The sequence below is a fragment of the Columba livia genome, chromosome 8 (assembly GCF_036013475.1).
Source record: "Columba livia isolate bColLiv1 breed racing homer chromosome 8, bColLiv1.pat.W.v2, whole genome shotgun sequence".
Lineage (NCBI taxonomy): Eukaryota > Metazoa > Chordata > Aves > Columbiformes > Columbidae > Columba > Columba livia.
This window is the reverse complement of record NC_088609.1, coordinates 6,777,488-6,801,841: the sequence shown is the minus strand read 5'-3', so window position 1 is coordinate 6,801,841 and position 24,354 is coordinate 6,777,488. Positions and strand designations below refer to the sequence as shown.

General features: G+C 45.3%; 1 protein-coding gene and 1 long non-coding RNA gene across 4 annotated transcripts in view; one reads left to right on the top strand and one right to left on the bottom strand.

The window, feature by feature from the left end:
• Nucleotides 1–15,844, bottom strand: part of RASAL2 (RAS protein activator like 2) — a 180,923-nt gene extending 165,079 nt beyond the window's left edge. For 2 of the 3 annotated variants that reach the window (XM_065071716.1, XM_065071718.1), the window contains exon 1: nucleotides 15,572–15,843. In XM_065071716.1, the coding sequence (XP_064927788.1) occupies nucleotides 15,572–15,740 (169 nt within the window). In that variant the 5' untranslated portion in view covers nucleotides 15,741–15,843. Of the gene's footprint in view, nucleotides 1–15,571 lie in introns of all 3 variants that reach the window. The other variant, XM_065071715.1, reaches the window with a different exon arrangement.
• Nucleotides 15,845–15,897: 53 nt separating this feature from the next.
• On the top strand, nucleotides 15,898–16,753 carry LOC110357806 (uncharacterized). The gene is made up of 2 exons (XR_002411703.2): nucleotides 15,898–16,476; nucleotides 16,546–16,753. It is a non-coding gene; the product is annotated as an uncharacterized LOC110357806 (long non-coding RNA).
• Nucleotides 16,754–24,354: the final 7,601 nt, after the last annotated feature.

Below are 24,354 nucleotides of genomic sequence, written 5' to 3'. Positions count from 1 at the left end.
CCTTAGGAAAGATGAAATTAAACTCCATTTCTTCTACCCATTCAGTTTGCCACTACAAGGTACTCAAAAGAAACAACTGGTATTTGAAGTGAGGGGGGAAAAAAGTAACAGAAAGATGTTTGAATGAAAGCTTGTGCCTACCAGCCAAAAAGCACATCTATTTACTTACAAGAAAGGTGGAAATGTTCCAGTGAAATACTTCAAGCACTGATGTTAAATAAGGTTGACAAGACATACAATGCAAATTACTCCCTTTTTAGCCCTTCCTCCACAAAATGGATTAAAATTATGTTAATATGCTGTTTGGCCTGTACTTCTAAACCAGATGAAATTGTGCTTAAGAGCCCATGCAGGTGCACTTCAGACAAAGACTAATTTGGAAAAATAACTAGCTACGGATAAAACACATGAGAAATTAGAAAGTGCAGAAGAATAAATGCTTTTTCCTACTACCCTCAGAAGTAACATCACTTTGGCACAGTGCTTCTCCAGCAGCAATTCCCCTGTGCTCTGCAGCAACCTCCCAACGCTCTCAATCCAAAGACCAGACAAATGCAAACAGCAGCTCACATTTAACCAGCAGATATGAAGAGACGAGAAGCCTCAAAGTGAAGCCCAGAGGCAGCATTTCAAGTTGCATCCTTCCCCCAAGCAAGCCAGTCCTTGGTGAGGCCTCTCCAGGCACCACGAAGAATCATTAGACCTTTCATATGGATTTTGGAGCAGCAAGGTGGGTCCTGGTGTTGAGTTTGGCCTCCAAGGCTTGTTCTGCTCCATCTCAGGACACTGCAGCTAGTGCTTCTGGCAGGTCCCTTGATTACCATAAAGCTCAAAGAATTAGGAGAAGCATCAAGAAATTGGTTTTTTATCTTGCCGTATAAAACGTGGGCTGCTTCACAACAAATAAAAGGCAAGTCCCTACTCACGAGCCTGTTCTTTCTCGGAAAACTTGAAAAGAATAAGTTTTTGCATTTTATTTTCTCTCTCTCAGCAAGGAATGCCAAAGAGCTTGCAGGTTTGCTATGGAGGATTAGCACCAGTTCTGCTGTATCCTAAGATCGCATTTGTACCATTCCTCTACATTTCCACATTAAATCCTCAAGCTAGAAAGACATCATCAGACATTTTTACATCCCTTGCCCAGCAACGTAGCTCATACTTATTCCCAAGCTGTTTGAAAGCACATCCTTCCTCCTGCATATTATTCTCAACACACAAAAAGTGAGGAAAAAAGACATTTCTGACCTCTGACAAAGCCTGAACAGATCGCCCAGCAGCGGGATGCAATTCACTGCATCTCCATTTATCCGGGGGGCTGAATCAGAGCTGTCTTTTTTCCCCACTGTAGGGAGGGAGGGTGGAAATGATGACAATCTGGTTTAGAAGCTACAAGATGAACTAAGACGTTTGGTATTAGCCTAATGCAGACACAACTCTAATTCTAATAAAACAATTTATTGGAGGCGCTAAGTGCAGTTGTTCTTCCCCTGTCTCGCCACCCACACCGTCCTGAGAGCTGCAAGAATGAAACCGAGGGGTGAGGCAGAGAAATCAAGTGGGAAAATGAAATAAATCATCTGGAAAACAGCTGGCTGGTAAAAATGGTCAGCCCTTAGGCTGGAGAGCTACTCTAGATCCTGCTGGGTTACATCACCATTAACTTGAATCTAATTGCCATCTGGGTAAGCAAGCTACATTCTAAAAAACACATGTAAATTAAACTGCAGTTGTTTCCAAAGATAAGCTGTCACTGGAATAATACTCTTGCCAGAGAATCCGGGGCAGGGTTGCTCAAAGTCTTTAAAGGCAAACAGGTTTTCTTCCCTAGAAGTGCTGAGATTTCTTCAGAAACATTCATTGAGGATTTCCTCCTGGCCTGAATAATTCATGTGCCTTTATACTCCTAACATTAGAGAGACACAATTGTGAACAGAACAGGAGACAACTCTTCAGTTTTCAAAGTTGCTTCTAATTCAGGCTGCGTCTGTACTATTAAGGCAGGAGGAAGAAGAATCATACCAGCCACTCGCTTCCCACTGTTGTCAAATGAAAATTGAGCAGAGCACAGAGCCAGCCAGTATCTCTTTCAATCCCGAGCCAAAAGCATTCAGATTGCAATATGGGTTTGAAGAATACAAAAGGGGGGAAAAAATGCAGAGGAATAATACCCACGATGGCTCATCAGAATATTAAGGAGACTGCAGATTGTCAGAGCTCTGGAATCAGATGCTGATAATTCATGAGAGCTCCTGGTCAGCTTCCAAGCAACAAGATGCATCTGCACGTGTTGGGGAATAGATTTGCATTTGTTGGTTCCTATCTGCTGATAAAGGGTAAGATTAAAAAAAGAAAAAAAGTATAAAACTTAGTAGCTTTCCCTCACGGGTGCCAATGTTTCACCCGCCCTGCTGGATATTTCAACCGGAGAAAGAGAACAGCCTAAAAAAACTGTAAACCACTAAAAAGTCTTTCACATGCCATGGCTCTGAACTAGCACAGCCTCCGTACCCAGCTTGTTTCCAACAAAAACAGCAGCGCCTCCCTTTCACCCACTGCCCTGCTGGCAAGAAATGTGGAGAAGTAGCTGGTCTGTTCAGCAACCTACTGGGCAACACGGCGTGCAGCTGGTATTTACAGCGTCTGCAGAATTCTTCATCTTCTCACCAATCGCATGCGGTTCATTTAACTGCAGAGTCCTGGTCATGCTCAGTCCAATGCCCTAGGCAAGCCTTTTGAGGCAAACGACTCAAATACAGCTACTTTTAGCTACATTTTTAGCCCCTGGGACTCTTCCTTTTACAAGTACACCTCCAACTTGTGTTCATACCAGCACACATAGCCGTGTCCAGTTAAACCTGATACAAGACAACAAGGAAGGGAGTGAGAATTATTATTTATAACAGCGGGCTACAAGAAGAGTTTTCTCCTCCCATGCCTTGCTACCTGCACCACCAGTACACATCTCTTGCTGGTTTAAGTTCTTCATTCATCTTCTGTTTTCCTAAGAGAGTCAGAGGCACCACACACCCAGCACCAGTGAAGACAAGTTCATCTCCAGATCCTAGTGGGAGCTGGATGTCACCTCCATTGAAATTCCTTTGATGTTTATTTACACACACACACAAAAGCTTTTTCCCCTCGTGGTTTTCTTTGCTGTTTCAATCCACAACTGGGCAGTTACAACTAATAGCATGCTTATTTTATCACAGAAACAAAGATCTGGCTACTCTTTCCTGGACACCAAAAAGCCATCAAGGTTCCGGGAAAAGGACTGGTGTGGATTTTTTTTCTTTAGGGTAAACCAGTGTTTATACCATCACAACACCCACATGGTGGGTGGGAGGAAGCAGCAAGTTTTATGATGATTACAAATGCTAAGATATGTCCACTTTGTGAAATTACAGAAGTGAATGATTCTTTTCCAATGATATGTAATACCTTGAGGTATTAATCCCTCCATAAAGCTTAGCTAAATGCTATATATCTGCTGAAAACTGCACATCTGCATCACATTAACTGGTTTTTAAGTATCTCCACAAATAAGTAAGCACATACATCATGCCCCAGATACAAAGCAAAAGCACCACTAATTGAAGAGAGACAGAGCTAAACCTCAGACTGAATCACTACTAGTGGAAATTACAGGAAAAACCCCACCAGGAGCAATGCAAAGGAAGAATATCCCCAGATTGAGTAAAAAGAGAAAGAACTGGGATGTTCCTGAAGTAATAAGCACATGACATGCTGCCGGCCCCTTGCAAGGACACGAGGCAAACGCGATGCCCTTAGAGTCACAGGGCTGACCCATTCAGTCATGAGTAATGAGAGCTCCAAGGAAATAGAGGCATTTCCTTCCCTAATTCTCCAAACACCCACCTCCTGGGTCTCAGAATGATTAGCAACAGAGCTTAGGGAGGAAAGCACCTAAGAGTCAGTAGCATCATCTATCCTGGGTGTAAGTGGAAGGCCACCCCATCAGTCAGGTCCAAGTTTTCATGTCCCAGTATTAAGAACTGGCTAGTAAGCTTCCAGCATTTCTCATGAAAGGCACTTCCTTTTGGAAAGGAATGAAAAAAGAAGACAACCTTAAAGCGATGAACACAAAGTAGGTCACCAAGAAGCCACATCAATAGAGCCTGGAAACAAAACAGGGAGGGATACTGTGTCAGCTACAAAAACGGGTGGTTATTATAAATGGACATCAAAAGTACAGCTAGAACATTTCACCTGGTAAGCCACTTCATGGATGAAATATAAATACAGAGTGATACACTAGAGCTTTCCCTTCATAAGTCGCCTGCAAAGCTGCTATAGTTTTAAACATAATTGCATGCTTTTTAGACCTAACTCAGGATAACCGTTCTAAACTCCATCAACAACAACAGCAATCTTGACAGCAAAGATTTACACTATTGGATATCCACCCCCAAACACCCCCCTCTTGCCACAGTTTCAATTTAAGATTCATCCCAAAGTTCTCTTGGAGCCATCTAGGTACAGATTGATCTGTCAGCAGATGTGAGGCTTGTGTTCTACAACTGGTTGGATACATCAGCCAGGAGATGCCATGGTCTGGACAGCATCTCGGGTGACCTCCTACCTGAGGTCACCAGCCTGAACGCACAGAAAACCACGGCCCATCAGTCCACTCTCATCTTTTCTTCCTAAAATGTTAGAGAAACGCCACAGCTAATATAACCCACAATCACAGCAAGTTGTTTCTCAGCAAGGAAGAAGTAGGTCAATTTAATTCTTGACACCTGTTTATACACCACCTACCTATTCATATGGGAAACTACCTGAGCTCTCCTTAGAGCACCTGCTGTGTCCTGGGCTGGGCTGGTTTCAAACCCATTAGGAGAGAGACAGACCACTGCAAGGAAAACAGTTACTATCTTTTGGTAATAACACCTATTGCATTGCAGATTCCTCACATAAACAGGTCTTATTATATTTAAAAATATACATATTTAAGTCAGAATATAGAACTAAGGAGATAGCCTCCTTCCGCTTGCTTATGGATAATTTACAATTGCTCAATGGCTCATATCTGTAAAAACTATATATGACTGGCTACCTCCTCCTTCCAAGCATCAGGTTAAAAGGGCTGAGAGTGCTATTAAACCCAAATTACAAACGTAAAACTTGAGATGAATAAAGCCAGGATACAGTAAACTTAGAGATACCAGGCTTCAGGTGAATGCTGCTCTTACATTAATCATACATTTCCCATTGATAGCCACACTGCATTTTCAGGGACTTTTCTATTTTTACCCTTTTCTATTTTTTAAACACAGAAAAAGCAATGTGTTCTGACAAAGAAACAGCAGGAAGCAAGTTCTGCCAGTATAAAGATTAATGTCTTTTCATAGCACTTAGATGTTTAACTCTTATTACTGCATTCCTCTCATTTTTTTTTCCACCAAAGTTTCAGACACATTTACATTTTTAAAGCACAGGGCTAGAATAAAAAACCCACTTATTTCCTTCTTATTATCCTTCCTTTCTGCTATACATTCATCATTTTGGTGAACAGAGGCTGTTTGCTTCACTTTCCTGACTTCCCTAAAATGCTTGACTTCTTCCATCTCTACAGCTTGTCCAGGCTGACCGAAAAAAAGAGGCTTTCTTCCTTAATTTGATGTAATGGTTATAATGATTTGTTGGTTATAAATTGAGAAATTAGCAACCACTGGAATCAAAATGAGGACAGCTGAGTTTGAAATGGTCTCTGTTCATGCTGCTCTGCCACTGCTTACAGAAAACTGACATAAACATTTATGGCAAGACCATAAAACAGTTTGGCTACCTTACTACATGGGATATAAAACTCATTACCTCCAAAGAGTTTAGGCTATTTGAAAACTTGAGTGAGCAAGGCTTTAGCTAATGGAAGGAGTTAAGGAAGGACCCCATAAAATCCATTCCACAGGGGGATCAATCACCCTACACCTCACCAACATCCCCAGCAAGTCACCCAATGAGCCTATGCCATCCAAAAGATAAATCTTCTTAAATCAGGCTTAAAAGGATGTTGATGTTTTAAATTATTATTACATTTATTATTAAATTATTATTATATCTTTAAACACCACACCTATTTCTGTTTTGGTCATACCGCTCCATTCCTAATGATTTCTTATTTTCCAAGAGATCTATCAACTACCCACCATCCTGAACACAAAGATGGAAAATAATTTACAGAAATGTATATCAAAATAGCAAATACTCAGTATTATTTGATGAGGAAGTTTAATGATTTCCTAGCAAGTGTGAGCACATTGTGCTTCTGGCGCGTGATGTATGTATCCCAGTATACTCAAGCAAGCTAGGAAACCCAGCAAAGGCAGCAGCTTGGCTGTACAGCCTGAGGTATAACCTCATCATGTAAATAAACATATTTTCAGGAAGTTTTTCATCTCTTTTTATAGTGCCTGCTCTGCTGTATACTCTTGCACATCAAGATAAAATACCTAAGATGGAAAACTACTATGGATCAGTCAATTCTCCTGGCAAAGCCAAGAAAATATAAAAGCGTTACCCAGAGGCACAGGGTCACAGAGCCCATGGAAAGGATGTCAGAGCTTCAGGTGGTTTAATAATTTCTCTATGGTTTTCCAGTCCCAATCTGAGATATGTCTTCCTCCCACATTCTACAGAGAAGAGTTACCTAGTTGGAAATAATGATGTAGTCAAACACCTGGTCCTGTCCACAAATTAAGAGAAGTTAATCAGTGCCAGCTACCCAAACTCCTTCATACCAGCAGTCCAGCCTGCTATCACTGTAATGAGACAAGTTTATGACATTTTGAAGGTCAACAAAACTATATCTTTGGGAAACAAACAAACCCAAAAAAAGGAGTCAGCAGACATAACCACCTGAATGAAAGGTCTCCCTCTGAGAGCATCTTGCCCCACTGACCTGCAGATCTGACAGCTAATAGGGGATTTAAGAGGATTATTAATAGCCTCAAGAGGATCCAAGCAAAGTAGCAGGCTTAAAGGTATCCCAAATGCGAAGCAGCGCAACTCAAAGTATGCAAGCGAAGCACCGTAGAGGTCTCGGGAGATCTGACTTCTGCTGCCAAGCTTCTTGTATGTCCTTGGGCAAGTTATCTGACCTACTTGTGCCTTGTTTCTTCACGTTCTCAGCTCACAGCAGTGCTCTCCAATAAAACCGTTAATGCTTTGGACGCACTTGCATCACAAGGCGATGAATGGGCCAAGTCAGTGAAACTGATCCCTCTGTCTTCTACCCCAATGGGCAGCACGAGAATTGCTAATAAAGCCATCAGTATTTGCCATGACGAAATGGTACACAAAACTGAAGCAAAGCAATCATTTAATTCCTTGAAGAGATTCCAAGGCTGGATTCAGCCCTCCCAGCCACTGCCTGAAATCCCTGGCGCTACACGCTGTGCTGACTGGTGCAGCACCTGTAGCCTGTCCTGCTGAGACAGGTATCAGTGCACTAAAGTCAGCTAAATGAGGGTATGAATTACCTCCGCTTATCTCAAGCCAAGCCGCTGACTCAAGTAATGAGAAACCAAAAGGGGATGTGTTTCCTAAGAGGAAAAACACAGTTACACTGTTATATTCCATGAAGTCACTTTAAGCCCTTCCATGAAGAACACCCCAAAAACTGGATATGACATACATTTCTAGGCTGTCCTATTTACTCAGCCTAAACTCAGACACTGCTGTTTTAGCGTTGGGGAACATCAGACCTCCTGCAAGAGGGTATGAAGATATGAAGGGTGCAAGTTGTCTCAGGGCCACCCAGGGACAGCTCAAAGCCCTGCAGATCCGTGCTAAAAGCACGTCCTCCCTTTCCTTCTCACTTCCACCCCACTAAATACCTTGCAGCTGATGAAAATGATTAATCTAGAGGTGCTGCATGCAGGCAAGGCTAACCACTTCTCATCTGGTGAGATAACCCAGTGCTAGCCAACCCAAAAGTGCTCTGCTGGCCACCGGGCCTGTGCAAAACCATTGCCAGGCAGAGACGGGGCAGTGCAGCTCCAAACCTGCATTCCTTGAGCATGAAGCTTTGTCTAGAACACTGCTAAATTGTCTTTTGCTCCTTCATGCCAAAAATAAAAAACCCTAAAAACGGTCCTCACACAAAACCTCTTCTCTCCAAGCCCTGGATCACGATGGTGGGCATCCAATGTTTGTCATAGATGAATAAAATCTATGCTAAACGTTGCTTCCTAATTAGTTTTTCCTTGTCAGAATCTGCATGTCAAAATCCAGGTTCTCATCCTCTTTTCCAATATCCTGCCTCCCAGTATCTTGCTTAAATTCCCTGGTACCCAGGGTACAGAAAGCTCTCTCAGAATTAATGCTACAGCATCTATGGTCTATCCAAAAGTCTATTCTCTATTCTCTATTTTTTGTTATGCCATCCAGATTGAGAACAAGACCGAGGTGAAGAGGTTCTGCAGAATCCTTTGGACTGTTACACAAAAGCCTAACATTGGGAGGGGTTAAGTCTCAGAGATGGGTGATCATTTTTAGTCACAGGTTCCTAAACACTTCTCCTCCTCTCACCACAGCACTGATCTCCATATAATCCTCCTTCCACTTCCAAACACATTTGCCATTTTTCATCTTTGCTATTTCCTTTCTTCTCTGGTCCAAAGGGCAAGCAAAGCAGCCTCTGTCTGTAAAACACCTAGAGCATCTACAGCGCAGGACTGTGTAAATAAAATGAATTATCTTAACACATAAAAACCCAGGGCATTTTCAATTAAAACCACTAATGTCCAAGAACGCAGACACAGCACTACAGGAGGGGAAAAGGTGCCTGCAAGTTTTAATCAAGCCACAAACCAAGAGAGAAGCAGATGCATTCTTATGCAAATCGACACCAGACACATTGCACATCTGCTGAAATGGGTGTCGCTTTCCCACAGTTTGCAGAATTAATGTGTTTAACTAAGTGCCTGCCAGTGCTTGCAGTATAAGAGCTAATTTTTAATGGGGTATTCCCAGCTGTTAAAAAAAAAATCCCTTTAGATAATAAGGGATCTAAATCCAAGACTTGGTTCTACATTTACTTAAGTGCAAAGACCCCCTTCCTCACCTCCAAGAGCTCATTACTTGCACTACTCCAACTTGCTTTATAATTAAAAATAATCCCAATTCTTGGAGAAGAGCCTTTCTACAGTTTAGTGACCTTTTGAAACCCCATTAAAGAGAATTAGCAAAGGTTATTCCCTTCTGATCACTTTCATAAAGGCTTTCAGAGATGAGGGGGTGTCAAAAAACACAAAGGACTCCATGAGAAGTTTACAAACCAAAGTGCAGTAAATTTTCTTTTCACTTGGTTACTTTCTTTGCAGACTCAAATTGTATGTCCATCATTACTACATGCCTTTACAGAGGATTTCAAAAGAATTCAGAAGAGAACATAACTCTGTGACCTTGGAGCGAAGAAGGCGTATATGCCAGAAAATGCTGAAATCTCAGCTATTTTTTTAATAAAAATCTATAAATATGAGTTGAAAGGAACCCATGATCTCATAATAAGTCAATGGGTCACAGTTATGTTCCTCTTATCTTCTCTTTTTTTCCTATTGTTTAAAAATAGGAAACCGCACCACATGAAAATGTTCGGCCAGAGATAAATTGTGTGACTGAAATACAGGAGTCAGGAAAGTGGTGTTTTAAAATAATGTCATCCTCATTTTCCCCAGCACACTGTAGCATTGTTGATCCCTCCAAATATTTAAGTGACTTCATAAATTAGTAACCTAGGCAACATTTGCAACAACACAGCCAGCTGAAAGAACTCAGCTAAAAACTCCTTAAAAAAAAACCCATTTAGTATAAGTTAATGTCAGTGTTCCTTGAAAAGAAGGTGGCAAACAGTTGTAATGTCAAAGGGCTAATGCTGCAATAAAATTGGGGAGTAAAGCAACCAAGAAGAAAACAGGCTATACCCAGCCCTCTTACACTCCAAATCACCACTGCAAACACACCAGAGAGTCAGCGGAGATTCAGTAGCTGCAGTAGCACAGAGGACCCACAATTCACACTTAACACGCTTGTAAGAATCCTGTGCAGTCAAACAGAGCTGTCAGAGGAGCTGTCATACAGCAGGTGTGAGCGGATCACCTGTAAGAGCATCTTTTGATGTTCCCCGCTGCTGGCTGGCAAGGGAACGCCGTATCGCTGCCCACAGCACACTTGGCCTTTTTTCCATCTGTGGCAAATGCAGTCACTTAAAACCTCGCTTTTGATTAAACTCTGTCTTTTACAATGGGGCACCAGCTAGAAATCATTGTTATCTATCATCTTAACAAAATGAAAAGAAGCTTTATGCCTTCATTATTTAATGTTTGTAACTAATAGGCTGCAGCTGTACCTGAAGGCCATGATAAGGTCGGATATCACTACAGTAGGCATTGTCCAAAAAGACAGAAAATACCATTTCCTGGCCCAACAAGGTTTATCTTCTCTTGCACCAACTTTCTAAGCGAGTTAAAAATAAGGCTATTGATCAGAAGGGAAAGAAATGCGCATGAACACTGACCTTCTCTGCTTTCCAATACGAGATGCCTGCACAGAGGTGCCATGCAGCTCTTCAGCTCCCTGCCAGCTTCCCAAGACTCTCACCTGCACCTTCAGCTTATCTCACGTTAAGTCCTTCCTTAGAGTAAATTATCTCCTACAACAAATCACAGCTCCGTACACACTCATAAATGCAGGAGAACACAAAATGTAGCCTATCTGCACTTATCTCAAGGAGGAGAAGAAAGCCCTCTATAGCTCTAACAGCTGTCCCTCAACTATCAGATCGCTTCACAACTTCCATTTGTTACAAAGCTTCTTTGTTGGGTTTTTTTTTGTATTAAAATCCACCCTTTCTACCTACCCTTTGTCATACAGCCTCCAGATGACTTTTTACCTGCATTTCTGAAGATGAGAGCGATAAGGCTCAGCAGCGGGGAGGACGCTGTTTCAGGCGTCCTTCAGCAGCTCCTGTCCCACCGCAATGAAGATGCCGCCACCTGGTGGGATCTCCACCAGTTTGGGTGGGGATCGGGTCTGGGTGGACAAGTTTAGACCCCAGGGAGGGGAGGCTGACCCCTGGGAAGGGTTGCGGCTCACACTCACCATCTTCCCATGGACATCTCAGAAAAAGCTGGCTGGCAGCACAAGCGTGGCTGGGAGGAGAGGATTTGCTGACAATGACAAGATGCTGGTTCATTAGCAAAGCCTGTTGGTGCTCATCCAAAGAAATATAGTTTGGAAATGGGTAATCTTTGCACTTTTAGGTAAAACTGCAAGCCATGGGGGTAGGTAGCGAGATACCTACAAAGCCGTAGTGAGGCAGGCTGTAAAGAACCAGAAAAGCCCGAGAACAGAGTTGGAGTCACTGATATAAAAGTTCAGCAAGGTAGACAATGGATTGCTGAAATGGAAAATCGGGGGGTTGGACTGAATTTCACATGATTCAGATGCTTCTGTTCAGTATTTGAGCCACTGCTGTTTTTTAAATCTCCACAGGACACTATGTGCATCACTGTGGCTTCAGTCCTGAGAAAAGTCTAACGCTTTCGGAGGTCCAGTACTTAAAAGCCTGGAACTCAGGTCTGAGGCAGCCAGGAGACATCTCTGTCTGGCTGCACGGGGTCTGGGGCTGTCTCTGGAGTCAGGGCCAGCAAAGCTCGGTCTGCAGATCAATACCCATGAAAAAGCACAGAGCACTTCAAGCCTGTGTTTGAAGAGCCTTCCCTTTCCGCCAGGAGAAGCAGGGGCAGAGGCTGACTTGCAGTGAGGAATGGCTCCAGGCTGCCTGCTGGACTGGAGAACAAGGTGATGAAAACGTCCATACCCCATCCCCACTAGAGTTTGTACAACTACTACTGGCTTTTTAGCACCACTGCTAAAAGAGAAAGACATTTCCTAGTCCAGATAAGGCCCCGGAGCAGCAATGTCCATTCACAGGATTAGCATTCAAGAAAGAACAGCCTCTTCCCCATGCTATTTTCTACTTATTTCAGCAACTCCTATTTTGAAATCAATCATTTTTAGCACAGGAGCATTTGCAGAGAGCTTAGAGCAGGCGCACCAGAAACTAACTCGACAGCCACAGTGAAAGAAGTTTAAAACCTGTTTAGACACAGACTGTAAGTCAGGCAAAATCCGATTCTGCCCCCATCACACGCAACATTTAACACCAATGCTGCAATGCTGCCTGTATAATTCATTGCTCCAAAATCCATGGATGCTCAGTCAGCCACACCAGGCAATATAATTGCTCTGTTTTCACAGTTAGCACTGAGAATGCTGTAAATTCAGTTATTTCCCTGCCTTCTCCCTGCAAACTCTGTTTCAAAGAGCAAAGAAAAAGACCCTTAAACACTGGTGGATGCTTTCAAAAGTCAGTTATGCCTTTTACAGAGAAAGAAAAAATAAGTCATAGCATTAATCAGGCAGGTAATCTCTATCCTCTTACCCATTTCACACATGCTATGAGCCTGAAATGAAGCCACCATCCAGAACACATGTTGATACACATTTTACAGAAACATTAGTTGTGTGTCAAAACTAGTTCTTGGAAACATCATCTAACAACACTCACATGATTTGTGTTTCACAAGCAATTAAACTTGTCACTCTAACAAGCAGATTTGCTGTTCCTGTTCACTGTTCAAACATTGGGCTAGAGGAAACTGCTTACGTTACAAACTCTGTCCTTCTGAAAGGAAATGGTATTTCCATAGTTTGATAATGTCCTCACTAATTCAGTTAACCAGAAGCTGCCGAACCTCCAGAACACAGAATGAAAAAGCTACACTTGGAATACTGCAGCTGACGCAGGAAATGCAAAAATAGCCAGACTATGATTTAGATCTCATAGTGAAGTCAGACGAGACCTCAGTGTCACACTGAAATCACATCCCAGACATTGCAAAGTCCCACTGTGCTCTCATCACTGTCATACTGCTGGCAAGCCACAGAGACCAGTAATGATGGTACTTTACTACTAAATTCTTTTCTCTTGTGCTTAAAAACTAAGTTTTACAGGCTCTGCAACCAGACCAGCTCCACTCATGCCAGTAATTACCTCCTTGGACAGAGCAGAAGTGAATGGCACACCAGTGCAGAACAAAGATGCACAGAAATGAACAGTTGTCTTTAAGCGGCTCCTTTACATCCAAATAAGTGTTTCCACTACTTAAGACACTTTTCAGACAGTCACCTTTCCTTTGGCAAAACTCCCCAATGCAGAGGTCCACGCTTGTAAAGACAGGTGAAACTGAAATGCTATAACAACAAAAACCGAATTTCTTGCCATGCTAGAAAATGCTTCCCCACTTTTCATGTCAGATATTCCTTCCCTCCCCCAGCCATTCATGGTGAAATAATTACTGTTAGTGTTCTCATTGTTTATCAGACAATACTGACAATAAGGCTAAGCTTTCTGCTCCTGTTTTCTTTTGCTAAGCTGCTGTGGTTCCTCAGACAACTGTGCAAGGCTTTACTTTTAATCCTATAAATAACACTTGTCACTCATGGGTTTGTAACCCATATTTAGTTGTGCACAAACATGGCACTGTTTCAGCTTGATTCACTGTCCACAAACTTCTCCAGATGTGTTCATGCAAGCAAAAAGCGCTAACAAGCGGAGGAAATAAACAAATACTGGCTAATCCAATTGCAATTTCATAGGGAAGGAGAGAAGACACTAACACATCAGATTCTTTATGAGGGAGAGAGATAATGAGTGGTTTTTAAACACAGACTAGGAATAATTAGTTATTGTCCTTGGGCTACGAGATGTATTTTTACATGCTTGAAGTCCATGCTGATTTTTATAGCCTGTGAGCTCGCTGCTTGATCACAGGGCATTTTTGCCCGTTGATCTACACATTAGTGTCAGGCTACAAACACATGACAACATACGAGTGACTTTATCAACAAGCAATGTTTTTCACTGTGGCTAATTTTGAAACCACATTCCTGCTTCCACTCATACAAGACATAACCTTGGGTAACAATCAGATAGGCTGGTGCCAGACATCCTCTTCTTAAGTACATTCTCATTTTACCTTTGGAAAGTATTCTAAACAAACAAACAATTTGAAGGCAATCTGCTTTTTACAGAGCTCCCCTTGACAACAGCAGATATTCTCTTTTTTAGAAGGCTGCGTTTTATAGTCTCAGCATTAGGTTGAGAGTAACAAAAGAAAGTCCCCCAAGAACTCGCAAGCACGACACAGAGGAAATCACTAAAAATCCCAAACTTCTATTACAATTAACTGCCCTAAGTATAACTTTGCTCATTGATGCACCAGACAGAAAGCAGACAGACAACCTCATCCCACTGCACCAGCTTTTCAAGCTTCCAAAATAAACACAAAAGGTCTTTGAATAGACTGTGCTCTCCAGAAAACCTGCAGCCTGATCTTCCTCATTTGATAGGTGCCAAGGCGAATGCTGGTGGTACTCACAGTAATTAGCCGCCATCAGCCAAGAAATCCAGCAGAGTTCTTGTAGATAACTTATTTATGTCATCTTTGTGTTTCAGGAATAATGCAGCCAGTAACAGACCAATGATATGGGTAACAGAGAACATTTGCTTCTAGTTTTACAGGCCAGGGAAAACCTGGAGAATCTCTTTGGGATTCAGGGCAGGGGAGGAAGACAACAGAGAACCAGCAGCACGACAGGATCTGATCACAGAAACAGAATGTTAGGGATTGGAAGGGACCTCTGATGTGAAAGAGCACCAATAAAAGAAAGTGTTTTCACAGGTTCTCCATAATATGACACCACGGTAACATAGTAACTGGACACACCAACACCACAACTGCTGCCTTTTCAAGGGTGGACCATCAAATTTGTTACAGGAGGGAAAACAAGATACTGTCTGCAGCGATCTTCGCTCTGCAACGTGGGAGTAATTATCGTTAGATTACCAAGACAAACAAGAGGGAAAGACAAGGAGAAGATAAAAGAGAATTTCCACTATTTAGGTGCTGATCGAGAGATTAAGCCTTACTACATTTCAGTTGGCAGCCTAAACAAACCAGAGCCCGGTCACATAAATCAAGCTAATTTTAAAAGGTTACATACCAGGGAGAGTTTGAGACAGCAGGGGAAACAACACCGGGTCCTGCAGGCTGGCCAGACCGCTGAAGATTTTAACATCCTTTTTATAAATAATAAAGGTGCCAATTTCACACACACACCAATAAGTCTGTGGCGAGCAGGACCCAGGATATCAGCACCTCCCAGGCCTTTAGTGTCTCATTAATACTAATTAGAGCCCTGGGCGTGCATCCGCATCCTGTACTTGACTCCCAGCGACACAAAAGGGTCTCGATGCGGGTCCCGCCCGGTGCCACCACCCGGGGATACCGGGGATGCGGAGCCCGGGCCGAGAACGCGGAGGGGGGTGTGGGGGGTAGGGAGACTCGGGGAACTGGGAGTTTTAGCAATGGGAGGGAGGGAAGGAAGAATAAAAAGTTCGGGCCGGGAAGTTTTCCGCCCCGCTCCCAACCTGCCGCCGGTAACGGGCCCCGGCCCTCCCGCCCGCCCAGCGCCCCCTCACCGTAGACGCGGACCCAGCCCTGCTGCTGGCACACCGACTCCAGCAGGACGCGGTCCAGCGAGCCGCCCGCCGCCGCCTCCAGCTCGTCCGAGCCCAGCTCCGGGTCCGCGAACGCCGCCTCCGCCGCCCAGGCCGCCGGCTCGCCCGCCGCTGCGGGGGGCGCCTCCATGCTGAGGGAAGCGGGGGGACGGACGAGCCACCGCCGCCGCCCGCGCTGCGCTCCGGCCGCGCTTCGCCTCAGTGCGCGCCGCGGCGCGGCTCCATCCCTCCCTCCTCCCCCTCCCTTCCCCGCCCCTCGGCCCCGCCGCCCCCCGCCCCCTGCGTCAGCGCCGGCGGAGGCGGCGGCCGCTGCCCGCCCGTCCCAGCGCCCGGCGGCGGCTCCTCCGCGCCCTCAGCCCGGGGCGGGCAGGCGCGAGCAGTGGCGAGCCGAGAGCCCGCGGCGGACGGGGCAGGCGGTGGACAGCGGGGCTCGGCCAGGCCCGAGTAATCGACTGCCGAGGCGGCGAGCCAGGACCCCCCCGCCTGCTTTTGCCCTGAGGGAGATGGCGGGCGGCGCTGGGCGGCTCCGGCCCTTCCTCCCGGCCCCGCATCCCCACCCGCGCCCCCTCCGTGCCCAGAGCCGCCTCGCCACGCGGGGCTCCTCGTTGTGGCCCCCGAGGGGTTTGTCCCGGCCGCCAGGGGGTTTTCCCCAGGGGTTCCCCCCCGGCAGGAGCCGGGGTGCCCGAGGGGCGGCTGCGAGTGGGGCTTGTGCCGTGGGAGAAGCATCCCCCAAGAAGCAAAAACCGGGGGACAGCCGCTCTGGGGGTCCGTGGCACATGCGGCCCTTTCTCCGGCCTGCTGATAACGTGGCAAGAGCGAGGCGGTGGCGGTTTTAGTCTGAAAAAGCACGGAATGGGGTTTCCCAGGTGCGGAGCTTTTGTCAGCGCTGCAGAGCGTTAAATCCTTTATGCGCTTACACAGCCCCTTTCTTTCAGGTGCCTGGGAAGGAGATGTGCAGGAGAGAAAGGAGAGCAACTGGCTTCATTATGTTTGTTCCATTTAGGTGGTTTACAGATTGTTTTGTTATAAAAGCCTGTTTACTGCCCTCCCTGAGGACACCAGGTTTTCTTCTTCTATTTTGTTTTTCTTTTTATGAAATTCCCAGCGCTTCTTTAAAAATCCAGAATAAAGCATCACAATAAAGCACGCATCCCACAGTATTGTAACTTGTATTTTCAGAGGGGATGGGCAAAGGCATGCAGCTTTGCCTTGGGTTCAATCCCTGGGATCTCCTGCTCTGGGCTTATGCCTGTCCGTGATCAATATGAACTCGGTAAATTCATCCAAGCGCGTAGATTCGGTGATTATCTCCATGGTGCACTGAGGATTTAGCAAATCGGCCACGTCCTCAACATTTCTAGCTGAAATCTAAAGCATAGCATGGGTGTTGTCTAAGGGCTCATCTCCATGCACAGCTTCATAGCATAAAGGGGCTGACAATGTTTTCTTTATTGAAATAGCTGTTGAATTAGCGTGGACCTGTAGCACTTATACTGCTGTAAAGCTGCTTTAAACTGGATTCAGCGTCTCCACTTTGTAACCGTGCTCTGTGTCATCCTGTTTTATTTTGCTCCACAGCAGAATAAGAGGGTTCACACAGTGAGTTACTGCTGAAGAGCGGGACCTTCCCTCTGAAGGGGCCGTAACTCCAAGCTCTGCAGGTTGTGATCAGCTGCCTGAACCTAAAAGTTTGTTGTAAGAATTCCCAAAAGTTCATCTTGGGAGCTGAGGATTTACAAAGTGGCAGTGAACGATGCCCTCCTGATCCAACTGGATTAATCCTCTCACTGCTCTAGATGTGTCCAGAATTTAAGATGGAATAACTATTTCAATGGAGGAAAAAAAAAAAGTCCTGCCGGCTCTATGATTAATTGATGAAACCTCGTTTCCTGTGGGTTTCTGCCTCATGGTTGACTGAGAGCTTGCCCTGAATCTCGCCCTACAACTGGGTCATTCTGCACCGGGTTGACACCCCGGTTTTCTGAACCAGGATGAGTTCACGTTGCAGTTTCTCCCATAGTGGGAATGTGCACGCTGCTGCCATTTCCAAGCTGAGTTTGAAAACAAAGAAACCTCCTTCTTCAAAATGCTCGGTTGTTTTGCAACCGGCAGCACCGGTGTAGCCCAGTTTCCTACAGATTCACGTCTCAGAGTAGATCCCCTGGTGTCTAGCCAAGGGTGGACACCCTCTGTGGAGAGGCTTGTAGGATCTCTCTGCTTTGTCTTGCTGCCAATTTTCATTATTCCTGCAGAGATTTAATTAGCTCTTGGACCTTTATCCCTCTGTTTGTTTTGTTTGAAACAGAGCAGCAGGTTCAACGCTTCCTGAGGTTGTAGGAGGTGAGACACAGGATCGGGGGGGAAAAAAGAGAGATCCTGTGAGCTTGATGGTGTCAGCCTCAATTCTTTGGGAAATAAGGATTTTAAAATTACCCCTATAACTGAGAAGAGTTAAATCAGGCTGAAATCTGGCGAGGACTCATCATGGGTTGATTCTACACGGTTCCTCACAGAAGCAGCACAGCTGGGACACCCAGTAACTTCTCCTGGCTCCTTCCCACCCCAAGACGTGTTCTGCGTTATGGTTCCCACAGGACTGAGAGCTGACGGTGCGCGGGCTACTCCTTCCAGAGCAGACATCTGCATAAATTGCCATAATAATACTGTAAAGCAGCAGGAAAACCCATTTTTTCCTCCTACATTCTCTCTACCCCTGCTCATTCCCACTGCTGCTGATAATATAAAGTACAATATTCTCCAAGCTTATAATTTAGTGGCCACAATCCAATAAACCCATCAAGGCTTTCCCCTCCTCCTCTCCCCACATCCCCCTTCTCATCTCCAGCCTCCCAGAGACTCCTCCATCCCTCACATGAGTCTGGGGTCAGTACCCACTGCACGAGCAGCTGTAGGAGGATGAGGGGGACGAAGCCACTTTGGGAATGAGAAAAAGAGCTGGCGTGTTGCAAGGGAAGGATGTGGCTGCTGAGCGGCTGCCAAAAGGGGAATAGTGGAGATTTAAAAAACTGCCACACAATCCTAGGATGACATTTAGGCAGGGACGGCGCAAGACACTAGCAACTGGTTCCCATCCAGTGAGGACTGGTTGTATCTGCAAGTATGATCAAGGCATCTGAACAGCAAGGTCTGGAACGACTGGATAGTGAGGTTTCTGAAATTCACGCGGCAGCAGAAAACTGCATCTATTCTCCTGCCTTTATTTGTGGGCTTTGGTGCAACGTAAACAATAATAAAAATCAGTGATGACTAAAGTAGGAAGGCTGGTTTTGCAGGCATGACAGTAGCAAAAATAGACATATTTTATAAATAAAGATGTCCTGGAAATCAGAGACTCCCCAGTTTCATGCTCATCAGCTCAGCTGTTCTGGCTGGGGGTGTTCTGTAGTTCCAGTAGTGCACGGGGGATTTGTGCAGGCGTAAATGAGCAGTAATATAAGCACATGCATGAAATTCCCTTCATGTAAAACAGCTCCATTAGTTGATCTACTCATGACCGTCACACTAACCCACAGGCTCTAGTTAAATCAGGGCTGGAGGTTTACTCAGAATAGGTTAAATCAAAGTGTTTGAAGAGACACGTGTATGTGTTTCCATTAAACCAAAGACAGTATGTCTTGTAGAAGAAATGGAACTCCATAAGTCTGACTTGAGAAAATAAAGCTTTTGAGCTGACCTTCTTCCAGGAGAATGAATTAATGTCTTCAGGAGTGAGCAAGTCTCACTTCAGTGATCTTATCTCAGAAAAAGGCAATAATAAAATGAGAAGAGACATGGAAAAGGGTAGTGAGGGACAATGGAAGCGATGGGGTAGATACCGTATGAGGAAAGGCTAGAAAAATGAAAAGTCTCCAGTTTGGAAGAACAAAATCTTGAGACAAGTGAAGACAGAGAGGTTTGAAGAGATCAGAGAGGTCTGGTACGGACCTGGCATTATTTCTTCCTCACAATATGAGAATGAAAGAGCGTGGAGAGAGAAATTCAGGAGCCAGGTCTAAAGCGGACAAAAGGAAGTACATTTTCACACAGCACATAATTACATTGTGGAACTTATTGCCACAGGATGTCAGGGAGGCCAAAAGTATAAATGAATTAAAAAAAGGAAAAAAAAAATCAGACAAATTCATGTAACCTCCGGCTCAGGAAGTCTCCCAACTGGTGTTTATCGGGAGCCAGGAGGGGATGCCGGAGGAAGGATCACTTTATACTCTCCCTCTTCCGATATCCCTTCCTAAGCATCTGCAGCTGGCCGCGGCCAGGCGCTGCTTAGTGCCTAAGGCGCAGGTTTATTCTGAGCCAGCCTGGCAACACCCCCCTGGTACCTCCCTATGGATGGAGCCTTAGGGACCAGAGTCATCTCCTGGCCAGACATGGGACTGAGCCCTGGTTTTGTTACCTCCAGCCTGAACGTGGTCCCAGCAAAGTCAGCCGTGGCCACTCTGTGCTGATTTAGGCTGGTGTAATTAAGGCCAGATTGAGCCCTGAAACCTTCAGAGAGACTCTTCCGCTTTCCCTGCCCCTGGGATTAAGTGCTGAAATCTCTGTGCTAAAACCCTCTTTGAAAGGGGATGGTAGATAATGCGCAAACTGATTAAAAAAAACCCCGGCACTGGGGAAGTTAAATATTAAAGAGCCAAGGCCCAGTTTTAACTGCTGCTGCCGTCCCTCCTTCATCTCATGCCAACTGCCTCCAGGATACATGTGCTGACACTGAATTTCTACCTCACAAAAGCGGCCACAGCATGGGCTTTAAACTCGGGCCGTTAATGCCGGGATAGGAAGCAGAAAAAAATAGAACAAAGGCAGCGAGGGGCTCCTCCGGCTCGCACCCACTGCGACCAGCCCTGCGCATCCCCTGCCCCAGCCGGGCATTTTGCTCCTTCCTTCGACTTCCCAACATTAGTAGGTCTAAAATATTTTGCTGCCTGCTTAGCCCTGTTGTAACTAAACTATAATTTTCACTAGCAGAGAAGAGGGATTTCGGAGAAACATCTGGTCTGGTTTCATCGGGATAACGGCTCTGTCTCTATTTATATACACACCAGGATTGTTGTAGCTCTCAGCTGTTCCTCACTGGACAGCCCCTTTCCAGCCGCTGTGTCCGCGCCGTTGGGGCAGGCGGCAGGTCAAGGCTGGCCTGTTGCGATGTGAAACAGAAACTGGTCCTAAAAATGGGGACTTGTGAGAACTTGTCCTCTCTGCACTTGCCACTCGCCGTCTGCCAGGCTGGTGACAGTGTGGATGGGGTTGCTCCCGTCCTTCCATCCTGGTGGAGAGAAAATGGGGAAAATAACTGGGAAAATAATAGTAATTTGTTCAGTAATCCTGGAGTTTTTGCTGGTTGGGGATCAGGCCTGCAATGAGCCAACCTCATGGGTCTGAATAATCTGACCTTGGTAGACTGAATTTTCCTCCAAAATCGCAATGTGGATTTCAGAGGAAAATTCAGATCATCAAGAAGAGACTTGCTGGCCCTGGCTTTTCTCTACAAGGTGTTCACAAATAAGCTGTGACCCTGCAGAGGCACAGGAGGGTCAGAACCTCTGCTTGGGAAGGCAACGTGCCCTACTTAATTCACCACAGTGGGAAAAATCCACTCTGCTGCCTGCACTCCAGTGCTCACGAGACATCACATCTCATTCAGCGGGTTTAAAAACCCTCAAGTCAAACGGCCAAGTACCTGGAAAATTACCAGACCGCACGTTCAGCAGCGCAAGTCGCTGTATAAAATGAACGCTCATCTCCTGAATGATGATGGTGTCTAGGTCAGCATTAATCATCTTGAGAAATTCTACCCCGCTGTTCGGCTTCTCCCTCAAATGGGACGTTCCTCTCCTCCCAGCCCGGTACCCTTCTAGCCCTGCATGCCCCTGAAACGCAGCTATTTTAGCATCACTCCTTCTCATTTCAGGCAATCTGGACTGTTTATTAATTGTTTTCTGATACACAGCCGCCAAAGGAGGAATCCCTCGGAGACACAGATTTTTGTAACCCAAATGAGACGAGCAATTTCAAATGCAACTATTGATTGCATTGAGCTTGCAAACTCCCTGGAGCAGGACTGAATTTCACCCTGTGTTTGTGCTGTCTGATGGGATCCTGCCCCTTCAATATTCTCCTGCAAAATACTGTTCTCAGCAGTGACCTGAGGTTGGGCAGATCAATATTTGTTTACTCAGCCTGAGTCTAATTTTCATATGCGCTCGGTAATCCATGCCCACCTGAATCACAGAATATCTCAAGCTGCATAGGAATGCAACAGAAAAGGCAAGTCCTGGCCATTATATGAACCAGGCAGAAACAAGCACCCTTTCCCCCCAAAAAACCCACCCTTTCGGAGAAACTATTGTTTCCTCTGTGAGGAAGGAAATGAAGCCCAGTCTTGGGACGACTTGATCCAGTATAAACCCTGGTGATTCTGTGGACACTGGGACAGAGACACAACCTTGTGAGCTCTTGACATCCAGGTGTGGGTACCCATAAGCTTGTCTAGGACTCTTCTGTTTGGGAAGCTTATGCTTTTATTTTCTTATTTAAGTCGGCCCCTTTGCAGCACATTGAATACCTTTGCAAAGCATGTCAGTCATGCACCAAACCGGCCAATTTCTGTCTAATTGTTGAGAAATATCTCTCACCCTTGTGGTGGTTTGACTGAAACTGAGTTTATTTTTCAGTTAAACCACAAGAATCTTCAGCAAGGTTAGGTTAGGTTAGTTTCCCCAAGGAAACTAAAGCAGCAGCCGGAGAAAACAGCACCTTATCCTCCCCATGGGATGCTCTTACAGCGAAATCTGTTTTCATCCTGTCCCTTTTACCAAAAGCAAACATGAAGGCACGTGCGACACTGATCTTTTTCCCCTCTGGTGGGATTTGGGGAGGAGGGGAATGGAGAATTGAAGTTTTGATTTTGGATATCTTTTCTTTTGGTCCTGGGGTGTGAGGGTTGGAAAAACAAAGCCTGAGGAATGGACTTGAGGAATGGCTGGATGTGGCCTTTCTGGGACACCTGATGTCTGAGCAAAGGCACTCGCAAATCTGTGCAGGGCCCTTGGCAAGAGGGTGGAGGTTCCCCTCTGTCAGCTGGAGATGCTCAAACCCTCTGTTCTGGCAACATTTTTCCTCACCTTGTAGGTCAGGAATATCCAGATGCAAAAAACCCTTGAGCTTCTTATAAACAGTTGGCTTTAAAGCCCAAATATCTGACTTTTTTTTTAAATTTAAAATGTATATATATATATATATATATTTTAAACAGTGGCTGCCTGTCTGGACGATCGCTGCTGCCTCGACTGCACAACAAAATAACCAGCCTCCAGCAACCTTCAGAACAGATCTGTACAACTCTTCAGCTGGCTCTAACAAGCAAAGGCAAGACCGCGACAAACCTGCCGGCTTTCACTTCATGGGCTGGAATATCTTCAGAGAGCACAGAAACCAGCGTTGAAAAATGTAACCTACGAACTGGTCCTTTTTTTGTGATAAAGCTGGTGCCATGGGATGGACATGGGGATCAGTGACAGAGCACGTTTACACTGGACTGTGCTTGGCCAAAAATATTTGGGGTTTATCTTTGGACAAGAAATGAGGCCAGCGTGGAAGGAATGATATATTTGCCCCTATTTTTCTTGTCAGGCTTTCTCCAGGTTAGATGACTTGGCTTGAACTTTGAGAAATAGTCACCAGATTTAGCTACATCTGTAGGAACATGGCCTTTTTTTTCTTCCTGCACTGCTTAGATTATTACTTAATCCAGCTTCTCTCTGCTACATTTTCGCTCTGTGTTGCCTAAATGGTTGGGTTCCCTTCCTTGGCTATTGTGAGCCGAGACAGATACAAATAAATAGGCACTTGTGTGCGGTTACCTAGAAAGGCTGTTGTTTGCAAACAAAGGCTGTACCAGGACACAAATAACCTCGTTTGGTGTAGCTTAGAGATTCATTAAAAATAGTGCTGTGGGGACCCCCCCCACTTCAATGTTTGCCACTAGAGCTGGCAGTGGCAGCATCCACCAAAGCAGAACTGATCAAAAGCGCTGTAAGATGCTGACATTTTGAAGGAAACAAGGAGCAATATGTATAAGCTCTCCTCCTCTCCCCTCCCAGTTCTTCAACCTACTGTTCCTATTAAGTGTTTGAATAAATAAAAAGGAAGAAAAAGAAAAACCACCATCACCTGCTCTGGAGCACAAAGCAGACGTTTCATGACAGCTCATCCATGCACAAATACAAGGCTTTGTCCCCTGCCCCATAAGCAGCCCCGGCAGTGGATCCACGTTACTTTGCAACACAAACAGGAGCTGCTTGTGGTTTCGCAGGGGCTGGATGCCAGTTCGGGGAGAGCCCTCATGGGCCACATGGAAGCGGTGACTGTCACGTTGCCAGCTCTCCAAGCCAAGTTCAGCCCTGTTTCCACAGGGGTGGCACATGCAAAGATGCTGTGATGGAGATGTGTCCCTTGTTGTCACCTGTGAACCCCCTGGGAGCAGAACCTGTCCTACAGGGTGATGGCTGAGGCAGGTCCTGGTCCAGGACTAGGCATTGTGATGATGTGAATAAGATACCAACGCAGCTGTTGTGGACTCAGACCCTGTGAAAAACACAGAAATTGTTAAAGCTACATGCCCGTGCTTATACTGGTTCAAGACCGAGTTAAAAGACAATGTAGAGTTCCCAGGGTCTAGCAGGACAGAAGGAAACTGAGTCTCAGAGCACAAGTTGCCTTGTGGC